The following is a 12,456-nucleotide window of genomic DNA, read 5'->3' on the forward strand; positions in this document are numbered from 1 at the left end:
TTATCAGGGAGAATGCGAACGGGGACAGAGGCAAGAGGGGAGGGGCTCGCGGGAAAATTCTAGCCGTTGTATTCGCGAGAATCTACGCTCCATTATATCGTTGACGCTTCAGAAGCCGTCCTCCGAATCGCTATCGAGCGACGTGTAAACAACGCGGTCATTTCCCGTGGTCCCCGCCCCGTTCTCGGGAACAATTTGCGCCCGAGAGCGATTCGTGCCTGGAAAAATGGAAATTACCGAGCTCCACCGTCCGTGAGAGCGAGGCTCGCTTTGTTCACTCCTCGCGCCGGAGAAACGAATCTCTCTCGCTATTTCTATTCACGGCATGAATTTCTAACCTGTTCTCGTTCGGAGGAATCGACGATTCGCCCGGCAAATCAACTGCGAGCGGGTCTTTTCCCTGTTTGTCTTTCTTTCGCATTCCCTCGAGTCAATTTTCCGTGGAACTTTTTTTTTTCACGGTATATCTTGCCTGCCGGTCGTCGACCTCGCTCGGGACGAACGTCGATGAATCGACGGAGATGGTAATTTCATTCGACCGGTCCGGGGATCGAGGGTGAAACACGGCCGGTTATTAAAATCGTCGCGAACATCTGATATCGAACGATGCGCACCTCGTCCCAACGCATCGGTCCGCGAGTCGATAAAATTCCACCGACCTTTCGATTGAGTAAAACTCGGGTAAACTTCGTAGCGTCGACGAATTTACATTTGTTCCGAGCCCCGATCAACAGTTAATGGTCCGCATTTGTTTCATGCTGCTCCCCGACGGCCTTCCCTTAATCGCCTGTGTACCACCGAGAATTAATTACATACCGACACGTCGATCTCTTTCGTTGCTCGGTCAACGATGCGGCGTAATGGGTATCGTGTTCCAAGGAAAATTAATCGATGGGAATTAATGAACTCGGACTATGCGATTACACACTTCCTAGAGGACGTGAATTCGCGTTCGATTTTTTCTGTCACGCGAAGCGAATTAAAAAAAAACGTGTAAACCCTTTTAACGCCGTGTTTCGCTTCATGAAAAATGTACTGGCGTCCCAATTTTCCTCTCGGAACCACCGCTCGTTCAATAATCGCGCAAATGGTGGCTAGATAAATTAGTGGCGAAAGAAACACTGGTCCGCTCCAATTTTCTTCCGTCTCCACTTCTTGCCAACGCTATCTCGCCCGTTGTTTGCGTAGGTAGCCGACTTAATGATAACGCCAATTATCGCCGCGAAATTCTGTGCCCCGTTCAAGAAAAAGAAGTAAGAATATTCCGGGAAAATGTGCGGCTTTCCACTCGCCGGAATGAGTCTTAATGACGTCCACTTTGTTACCAGAGGCGCATGCCACTGTGCTCTGAGAAAAACTTGAAGAAAGCAGATAGATACACGCGACCCGCAGTTTCAACGATTTTACAGGACCGTCACGGTGAGGAAAAAAGAAATCGTACAGCCTTGTAACACATCTACTTTCCGACGTTCTCGTCGAGCTTCGGTAAACATTTCACCTCGTCAACTTTTCGTTCCATGAAAAACTGCATGTAATTACGACAATCGCGATTGCTTAGCGTTAGAAATAAACTGACTAGACCAATTGGAATGATCGGTTACCGAAAGTACAATCGATCTAATGTTATGATTAATTAAATTAAAGAACGCACTCGCCCGCGTGTTCTACGCGTCGTGTAATTAAGTCCGCGAGACTATGCAAGTTTCTCAATTATGAGAAAAACGTAGGAAGGAAAGGTCGCGTTTGTACTTTGAACTTCGTATATTGTACGATGACGATGAACTTTCCAGGAAGACGCGTGTGTCGCCGTGGTGGAAACGCGTGGCGGGTGGAAATTGTCGTATCGTAGCAGTTGCGTAGTTAGTCGTACCGTGGAACCGTGACAGCGGCTCGCTTTTTCCCCTAATCGGTTCCGCGAACAGAAAAGTGGAAGATTACCCACCGCGAAATCGATGCGAGGCCCTGTCTAATCGCCGTATCCTGCCCGGCCGATCCGCAATTTGCGGGGGAGTAGTCGACTCTCTCGTGGCAGAAAAAATAGCTCGAAGCCTGATATCTAGACCGTGACGAACGTCCCTCGACTTTTGTGCGAGCAAACTTTCTCGGCTGAAAAATATTAGCGTCGTTTGTTGGCGGACCGACGCTGTCTCTCCGTCTTCTGATCGTCCAAAGAGGTTCTCTCCGAAGCGTAAAGACTCGCATAAGAGACGTCGATGGTTTGCTCACGAGAGGCGGACGGAAGACAAAGGTAATTCGGCGCTCGTAATATGCGTGTAGCTTTTGTTGAACGCAAATAGAGGTTTCTCGGAAGAGAGGTGGACGAGTCGAAAGGCAAACGAAAGGGGAACGTTCCGGGACAGGGAATGGGGCGCGGCTCGGAAGAACAGGAGGCTGGGTCCGCCACCCTTTCTTTCCGCGAATTCGCGAATGTGAAATACCGCGCCGAGTCGCTTCTTCGATGCGCGAACATCTTTCCTTCGACAAAAGGAAATTCTTTGTCTTCAGAAATAAATCTGAAAGATTCGCGTCTCACAGGAGTAAACATCTTCACTACCACTGATCAATAATAATTTGTTATTCAGAGCGAGACAGTAAGAAATATCCGGACATTGATATAATTCATTTCTCAGAATAGAATAGAAGAATTAAATTCATTTAAAGATCTCCTATCCTAAATATATCTAAATACGTTCGATAGAATCGTTGAATAACAAATTACTTGTACGATTGAATTCTGGTTGACAACCAGAACACGATTCAATCTGAAAATGAAATATTAACGTAGCCATTAAGTAAACGAGATGTCAGAAAAGTACTGTTTTATTACGATATTGTCACTAAAATGACTACAGCATGAGTTCTCGAACCATTTTTTATGACACCCTGGGTCCAGGGCTTGTCTACCTGTTATTCGATTGCAGTTTCGGTTGTTGAATTTTAAGAATTAAAGCGAGAGACGGACAAAGTAACAGAAGTGATGGCGTTGGTCGTTACAGGTACAAGGACAACAGGGCTTATCCTTGGCCAGGTGGCGAGAGTCACTTCATCCTGTATCCGGAGAGCGCGAACCAAACAATTTACGCGCAGAAGGTGAGAGCCTCGGACGGTGGACGATATTCCTGTCGAGCGAGGAACGACACGACCATCCTCGAAGGAGATATCACTCTGGACGTCCTCGGTAAGTACGCGCCTCCCCTCGCTTTTTCCTCGTCACTGTCCAATGTGCAATCAGCATCATATGAAATACTTTGACGTATTCATATTGAATTTCCTATTCTTATCTACCCAGTGTCTCTGGCACGTTGAATCGATACAGCGTTAAGGAACGAAACGACGTGATTAGAGACTCGTGGTATCTTTCATTCGGAGCGACACGATACCGCAGAAACGTGATTACTAGTAAGATTAACGAATTGCGAGATAAACTTTTCTGAGAAAGCACGTCTGTTCGAGACGGCGTGTCAAATTGATTTTAGGAACGAGAGAGAACCACAGTTATTAATTGCATGTTCCGTAAATCGGTTTCGGCGATGAATATGCGCCCGTGAAAGTGAAAGTTCAGAGTTTAACTCGTCGTCGTGACTAGTTTTGACGTAAGAGAAAATTGGTTTCGTTCTCGCATATTCACGTTGATCGACCCCATCGCCTTTTCTCTGTGGTACAGAGATGATTTACATCCGCGTAACGAAGGCAACACCGATCGTGGCCGGCGAGGAGGACGCGTGAAAGCCCGATCGATGCGTCACGTGCAACAGCTACGTAAAGTTCGCGTAGGTGGTAGTTCCGAGAGCCGCGAATCGATTCTTTTTCTGGGAAATTAAGCCGTCCGAGGGCGGCGAGAAATCCGAGCGTATGTATGCGACGAGGCGACGCGCGCGTACGTACAATTGCTAGTTATCGCGGAGTGCACGCTTGTGTGTAGAGATAACGCGGCGCGAAAGCACGCGTACGGGCTATCTCCTCGCTTCAGTTTCGAGGAATCTCGATTAGATGCTTTCCTCGAACGAATTTCCGTCGCGCGACTATCACTCCCACCTTTACTATAGGTTCTAGAGTTCTTCGGAGCGAGGCGTAATTGCAGTTTCACGTTTCATGCTAAATTTCTTGCCAGATCCGTTTAGAGCTCGTATCAGCCGCGTTCCTCTTTCACCCAAAGGGACGGCCCGTTTCTTATCAGCTAATGCTCGTGGTTGATCCAACGCGATTGCTTCTTAAACGAGCGTTGCTCGGAATCGCCGAGTCAGAGTTACGACTTTGATCCATTTACATAAAATTGGAGCTCGCATAAACAATGCGGTCTCTCCTCGGAGTCCATATTACGTCGTAAAAAAAAAAAAACGAGGGCTGCTCTCGGAGGATAGATAAATAAATCCCATCGGGGCTACGGCACCCGGCCATCGGCTTTTTCGTAATACGGATTCGAGGGTTTATGGACGCAACCATGGAAAACAGCGAACGCAAACTCTTCCGACCGCAGTTGATCGTAAATCGAACGGGAAATCACGAACGAACATTTTTATAACCCCGGGGAAGTGTGCATACACGGCCATTATCATAATTGACCCAATGAGAATGAATTCTAGTGAAACGTAGTGCTCCAACAAAATTGGCCGACTTTACTCTGTTCTTATAGAGGCACGGCACGTGTAGCCTGATTTCGAGTTCGACTTGCTCTGCTCGGTTTCATACATATAAGTTTGATATCATGCGTGGGGCATGACTCGACGTAATTAATTAATATCAAGAAATACACAGAACTTTCTTGTAACAGACACGTAGTCTGACGTACAATAAATACATTGTTATCATATTTATATAATATATCGAAGTCGTAAGAGACAACTACACAGCGTCACATACTAAACATCAGACCAGGCAATTAGGCAGCAAGACAGATTCGAAATTGGTGCAAGGCTCTCTCGCGCGTTCTGACATTACGTCGAACTACAGGGAACGGAATTACAAATCGATTGGAGCGGCGTTCGATCTAGTGCGAAGCTGGTGAGTTCGTACTAAGAAGAGGAAATGAATTTCCTAGCGAGGAACCAACAAGTTGAAACTCGGCCCGTAGTATAAATATGCATAGGTACAGCGTTTAGCGTCGGCGAGCAAAGTGGGGGAGAAATTATGAGGCAATACCTCAGGGCTAAGTGCACCACCGAGTGGTTGCTTGGCGCGTACATTAAGTAAATGCGTATGATCTCGCGAGAGAGAGAGAGAGAGAGAGAGAGAGAGAGAGAGAGAGAGAGAGAGAGAGAGAGGAGGCCGTGTTCTCGATGATGCTCTGCCATTAATGCAATTAGCCAGTGCACCGTGCGGTATCTCCCTTGGGTTGGCTATTTCTGCGTCGAAGCTTCCACTCTGGCTGTCTGCGTTTCCTTCCTTAACCTTCCGTGCATCTATCAATCTCGCGTTCTCAAGTAGGTAGCAGTATTGCGAAAAGCGGCACTCCGCTCGTTCGAACAAAACTAGTCTGTATCCGATTAACTGTCTAATTGTAATTCCTGTCGGTCCACTCAGAGGAACGCTTAAGCTGTTATTGAATCGAGGAAAGTTATGAATGTACCTATTGCGAAAAGGTGTATTACTTCACTCGTTCGAGAACTTTGACCAGTTCCCGATTGACCATCGAGTCGTAATCCCTGTTAGTCGTACTTGGAGAACTCCACTCAGGCGAATTCTTAAGCTCTTATTAAATCAAGGGAAGTTATGAACGTTTTTTGTATTATACGAACGACTGAGTCACGTGCGTCATTAAAATCTCATATTATACCTCGTTTCAAGAATTACCACGATTCAGAGGTAGATAAATTACTGAATCATGATGGGTTCCTTTTTATCGAAGTCGTTTCCAGATATAAATTTGCTGCTATTCTTAAGAATAGGAAAAGATACGCGCAGCCACCTACTCCTATGGCCGCGATTGTTCTTGCAACGCTTATCTGTATTTACAGCGTGAACCCACGTAGGAAGCGGGTTAATGCTGCCTTATCGGACGACCAAGCGTATCCGGAAATGCATATGCATGCCCATGAACACCCGGGATTATCTCAGCAGCTGGATCACTTCCCTATACGCGTTGAAAGCTTACGCGCCGCTATTCGGGAGCTACGGTCGTTTCCTGTTCGCGGTAGCGGAACCGATCGCGATAAATACAGTTTGTATCGAACGAATAAGGAAGTTGGAAAGCAAATTTGATCAGAGACAAGTCGATGTGTTTAATTCGAACGTGAGAGAAATGAAAGAGATAGAACGTCGCGGTGCCGCGCCAATCGACTGACCGATCCGGTCACGGCAGTGAGAGACGATGCCCTGGCGCGAATTAATCAATTGAACTAACTTAGAAACGTCGCACGAAACTGTTAGTCACTTCTGAACAGCCTCGTGTCTCCTAAATAACGTCTGCCGTTTCCGAGAGAAACAATTTTCACGTCATTTACCTTCTCCTGCTTGATCGCGTATAGAAGTGTGTAGTCGAAGAGACGAGTAGATTATTTTTGTTTCATCCAATCGTCGAAATATAAGAAGTAAAGTCGAGCATCGCAATCCTGTTCCCGTCACGAGTACGACAGAACGCAGAAACTCGCGGGAGAAGCTGCAGTCATCCGGCGACAGCTAAACAGAAACCACGGTGGAACGTTTCTTCCGATTCGAGACGTTCCAGGAGACCTTTTCTCCGGTTGCTTATCCCCGGGCGAAATCCTCTTGCGCGTCGCGGAAGATAAAAAGAGCCCTTCGGAAAACGTTGAAACGATACCAGGCGACGGCAAATGCGAATGTCAACAAGGAGAGAGGAATAGCGCCCGCGTACGGAAATGCGTCTCGGGTGCTCGACACGATGTTCGTTCGCTCGCTCGTTCGTCGTTTGCCCGAAGAGGAAGAAGCAGATTTTCTCTATGCACGGGTGAAAAGTCTTCCTCGCAGTCGATCGGAAAGTTTGTCCGGCTCGCTCGTTTAACGACTTCTCGATCCCACCTCGTTCTCCCTAGGTGCGGTACCACCTCTCAACTGTCGAACAAAAGAACGAACAACTAAACTTTCCGGCAATAAAACTGTCCCACGGACCGTCTGCGAAACGGTAACCGCGTTTCGTTACGTCGTTCATCGTAACTTCTTGTTTCGCGCCCGTTCCGCCCGAAAGATCCAACGGCATTTCTTTCCTCTCCTCCAGGATTTGATCCGGGAATTGAAGTCACGAACTCATTAGATCGAACTACGTATTTTTCTTTATGTGTCTGAGCAACGGTGAACACGCTCCGCTTTGATCTCGGTATTGGATCGTTTACTTGATTAAATGCAAATTAGGTATTAGTCGGTCGAGAGGAGCGATACCCGACGTTTGTACCGCATAAGCTGCAGATGACATAATGCATATGCATGGCAAGAGGTCAATCGGCTGGTTTAACATAGTTCGAACGGTCGCGCACTTAGAGCGAACCGTGTAGCGCGGTAGTGATCGATAACATATTCTTGGAATCTCACAGTTAATCGGAACTGGTCGTCAAAGAATTTAAAAACTGGCCTACATTCGAACGAACCGGCATCGGTGACTCTTTGTGTGCGATGAGTCGCGGGAAATGAAGTTTCATAATTATTACCGCGAGAGCTGCTTCGGTCGAAGTCCGGAAATGAATTGCGAAGTGCAACGAAAGTCGCTTTAATACGTTGAACACGGACGCTACACAGGTGGCGTTCACTTTTTTCCTTTATCGAGTTATCTCTTCCGCTACGGATAAGACGCCAGCGTCTGAGACCGAAACGAGTAACCGCGAGCTACGTTCTTCTCGTATTTTATACGGGGACCGGGGCGCGTTAAGAGATTAAAACATGGAGCCTGAATAAAATATCGGAAGAAGTCGGTGTCCTCAAATATTTGATGAGGGATTCGTATGCTTTCAGGAGAGAAGTCCGGCGGATATACGGGGAAACCGCTGCCGACGTACAAGCCGGTCTCTCAATTGGTTCCCCTGGGAGGTGCAGCGAGATTGTTTTGCGAGGCGTACCTGGGAAAGGTCTACCTGCCGGACGCGAAAAATTCGGTCACCTGGTCGAAGAGTGACAGCAACGTCACGTTGCCGAACCACGGGAGGATCGCCCAGCATCAAGTGTCCAGGTGAGTTTGCTTCTATCCACGTACCATGTCAATTACTCGCAACTGGAGCCCTTCCTCGATCAACAGAATGCGAAATTCCTGAATCCAAATATGTATCTTGTTAATTCTCTTATCATAACGACGATATACCGGAGAATGGGAAACCTGCTGCCTTATTTATCTTTATACTAGGGTAGAAGACTAATTTACCTCCACCTATTTTTGTCTCTAAATTATTGTCTCTAAAATTATTTTGAACTTTGTGTGTTTGATTATGAAAATATTGTAAATTATCTAGTGACTCGAAAGATCGATGCTTTCCATTAATACAGAAAATGAATACAGCCTTTCGTATAAAAAATTTCCCATCTTTGGGACGTAGCATATATCGTCACAAAAGCGTGTGTGATTTGACATCGATAGAAACCATAAATTTTCGAACGATAAGGATTTTCCGTGTAATGGCTAAAACGGGATGGACAAACGACGAAACCATGTATCGCAGCGAGTCTGGTTACGTTTCGCGGACATTACATTTGCTGCGGGTGCGGTCACTAATTGGAGTACGGGGTTCGCGGTGCACAATTTTGGAATTTACCCGTGAGACACGCGCTCGACTCGAACACGGCGAGAGAGAGCATTTGCATACGCGAAAACCGCGCGATGACCCGTCCCTCGCCGCTGTTTATACAGACGATACTTTACCGGATTAATTTCATCGCTTTGCACGCTCATAATCTTGTGCAGCGGAGAGGGTTACACACACATAGACACACACACACACAGACTCTGGCTATTATGGCCCAGTACAGTCGCGGCGGTAGTTTCGCTTACGCTCAGAAAACGGGTCTCGACGAGAGAGCGTCGCGCCGCATCGGCGCAAAGTTTGCCATGATCGCGATTGTTACGGGACTATAGTTTCGTGCCTTTCAAATGGCGAAGCTGCGGCTCGGAAGCTAGCTGAATCCGTGTTTCCGACGATAATGACCATGGTTTCATTGTCTGTCTTTGCATGCCTCCGTTCAACCAACTCCTGAAAGTGGATACGCGTCTCGGATCAAAGGCAAATGCCTGCACCCCTCTGGCCTTAATTAGTAGTTCACCCTCCTGGCCCTTTCCACTCTTTTGATCTCAACCGATTACGAAATCATATTTGTTCGCTTGTTTGTGAACGATCGTACATATGTACCATCGGATTAAAACGCGGAGAATTGTCTGTTCTGGCTAATCGTAAATTCGCTGCAAATGAGGTTACGCAAACGCGTTCCGAGAACGAGCTTTCACTCGCGACGAAACGCATGGACGCGCGAACGAAAAAAGAGTGATTTCTCACGAGACGAGACTCGCGGAACGAACGACCGGATTCAAGCCACGTAGCACGTTTCTCGTAGACAATCGTGCAATTAGGGTTTCGTCGATCGTCCGGCGAGAGAACAAGGATCGCGCGAGATTTCAGGGCGGAATCGTCTATCGGGGACGAGCGGTTGATTCCGCGAACGTACCTTCAGGGTCGCCGAGATCGCGACGCGGAGCGATTAGCCTTTTTGCGGCCGGAGAGAGCCACTCGGAGCATTACAGGCGTAATAACGCCGTGACTGGGACAAGCCCCGGACTCGGAGTCCAGCTGGGACTCGGCGAACACGAAATCCGTTCTTCCACGGACCGATCCGAACGAGACGAACGAACGGTGGTCGACCAAGGAAGACGGAGAGAGAGAACGCTGGCAAGAAGTTCCAAGGAATTTCACTTCCTCCCCTTCTATCCGTCCGCACCGGAGCTCCGTCATTACGCTAATGATAGCCTGGTCTCTGTTACCTCTGTGAATCGGCTCCTTTTTCGTGCGCGTTGTCCCTCTTCGCCGCGGCAACGCCGATTCTCCTTGTCCGCCGTTGTCAGTGGATAAGTCTCTCTCGAAACTCGACCACCGGCCGCAACGAGAAGTGGAAGAATGCCGGACTCTGGTGAACCTTCGCTTCCCCGTGAAACTGCTTCTTCCAATGCTTCATTGACCTGCAGGATTCCGATATGCGATTTCAGAATCAGATCGACGACGTTCGATTTTGACTCTTGAAATTACAGAAATCCGGAAACGCCGGCTAAAATCGCGGTAATACTGCCTGGACGTCGTCGTCAGAGAATCGTCTGTTCACAATTTCACTGCTCGTTTACTTGCCAACGCGGCGTGTATAATTTGACCCCGAAGCATAACGCGAGTCGGCCTGGGATTCGTTGAGTGCAAAATAATTGAAGAGGCGGACATAGTAAACCAGAGGAACTGGAGCATCTTACGGCAGGGTCCGCGAACGGAAGAGAAGAGGAACTGGTCGGAACGAGGAGTGCGTACTTTTCTCAGTCGTTTTGTCGCCGAGCTCTCGATCATCGTGGCGAGATAGCCCAGGCATGGGTGGTCCTCGTTCCCGTTCGTGGCTTCTCATATTCTACGCGTCGCTGCTCCTCGGTCAGGATTAAACGAGATCGAGTCGATACCTGCGAACCGAGCTCACGAGCCAGAGCCTCCAATTTATATTCCATTCGGTTTTAATCGAGCTTCCATTATATGTGCCCAGGGTCTCGCTTAACGCGAGACAGGAATCGGCAGAATCCGTTTTTCATACGAATCTAGTCCGCCGCTGTACGTACGCGATCCTGCTCTACGACTTCCTAAAATATACTGTTCAGAACCGTTTGTAAAAATGATCTATTTTCAAAACCGATTAAATATGCAACATTCTAATGAATAACGTTTATCTCAATGCAATTTACATTGTATTTTTGTCATCCTATCAATAAAAGAACGATTGAAAAGAATTTAGCATAACGACTAGATAGATACTCCTATATTATAAAAATATTGCACGGTTATATTAATTGTCGTGGAACGGAGAATCGGATACTCGGCTAGGAGTTGATCTCCCGTAACGCGTTTAGCGTGAAGGCGAGTGATCGATGAGTCGAATTAGCAGGTGTAACGAACAGATTTGTGCCCGGATCGGGAACGATTCAGGCTCGTAAATCTTAAGTGACCGGTTACTCGGGGACTAATAGAGACGAATTGCACGCGGTCTCTCGTGGCTCTCGCGTAGATCTATTAACGTTGATTGCATTCGAATGCAAATTCGCGATGGAAACGCTCGACTAGTTCCTTACTCACGCTCGCCTCGGGGAGAGTTCATGAGGTCGTTTCGGCTTCGATTACCGAAATCAACTCGGAGGACGAGCGACGATTATTAAAAAAGAGAGAGAGATATCGGCGACGAACGGATTAGAGAATTCGTTTCTGGTAACGAGAGGGGAGAGATCGGCCGAGTACGGTATATCGAACGAGTTGGATAAACAGTCGGTGTACAAGGAAAAACGGAAGCCGAAACACTGGGATAAAAAGATCGGTCGAGTGGACTCGAAAGGGGCCAGAGGGAAATAGAATGGAAACGTGACAAAAAGAGGACACTGGGGGAAAAAGAGGGAGGGAGATGGTGAGCGGTGAAATATTGAAAAGTGCCGGGAAGGAATAAGAGCAAAAGGATTATCGGAGATGGAGAGAAGCCGATGGATCGAACAGAGAGCGGGGGTGGAGAGCAAGAAGAGGCGACGGTGGACATCGGTGAGGGAAAGAATGGGGTAAAAACGGTATTCGATGGAACCCGGACACTGGCGGTGGAGTCACGACGTCGTCGAACCCCCGGTTCGAGATATCGTCGGTGAATGCGATGCAATTATCGGAGGGATTCCGATCCACTTTTCCGCGATGCATTAATTGTAACGTCGTTCCCGAAGGCGAGGCGAGACCGGGTCAGGCCCGGGCCTGGCGAAACGCGCGGGTATAGGTAAATGCTTTCAGCCGGGTCTCGCGTCCGAGGGCTGAAATACGCGACGAGCATCCGGTGAACGGGAGAGGGGAGTCAACGGAGGTTGTGCCAGAAATGCCCCGGAACAAAGCACCGGAAACGATGCTGAAACCGGTGCATTTTATTTGCGTTAGGTAAAACCCGGGAAACAGGGAGAGATACGGACAGAGAATTCACAACGATGCACGCGATAACTCATATTCGTGTCCCTCGTGGTTCCATTAAATTCGATCGTTCGGAACTTTAATGGAACGCAAACTTCAGCGTTCATCGATCTACGAGTCCGGTCAAGTTTAAGGATGTATAGGCTATATACTTAAGGATGTATTGGCTATACAGTCAATCCCAAAAGTTTATGTACTTTAGAAAAACGCACTTCCTATAATTAAAAAGAAATCAGACGTCGGAAGAACAATGCTAATAATAAATAGCTACGTGCTAAAAAGTATAGAAGGAAATATCCAATTAATTAGTTCGTTCATCGCTAATTATTCTTTAACGAGTGGAGTTATAAGGAAA

The 12,456-nt window shown here is 47.6% G+C and overlaps 1 protein-coding gene across 1 annotated transcript in view; it reads left to right on the forward strand.

Annotated features, from left to right (window-relative positions):
• The window catches only part of LOC108629362 (single Ig IL-1-related receptor), a 68,923-nt gene that overhangs the window by 40,217 nt on the left and 16,250 nt on the right, over positions 1-12,456 (forward strand). The window contains exons 2-3 of the mRNA XM_018031984.2: positions 2,997-3,178; positions 7,900-8,113. Coding sequence (XP_017887473.1) covers positions 2,997-3,178; positions 7,900-8,113 — 396 coding nt within the window. The remainder of the gene's footprint in view (positions 1-2,996; positions 3,179-7,899; positions 8,114-12,456) is intronic.

Source organism: Ceratina calcarata, unplaced genomic scaffold (genome assembly GCF_001652005.2).
Source record: "Ceratina calcarata isolate Rehan_Ccalc_2016 unplaced genomic scaffold, ASM165200v1 scaffold568.2, whole genome shotgun sequence".
Taxonomy (NCBI): Eukaryota; Metazoa; Arthropoda; class Insecta; order Hymenoptera; family Apidae; genus Ceratina; species Ceratina calcarata.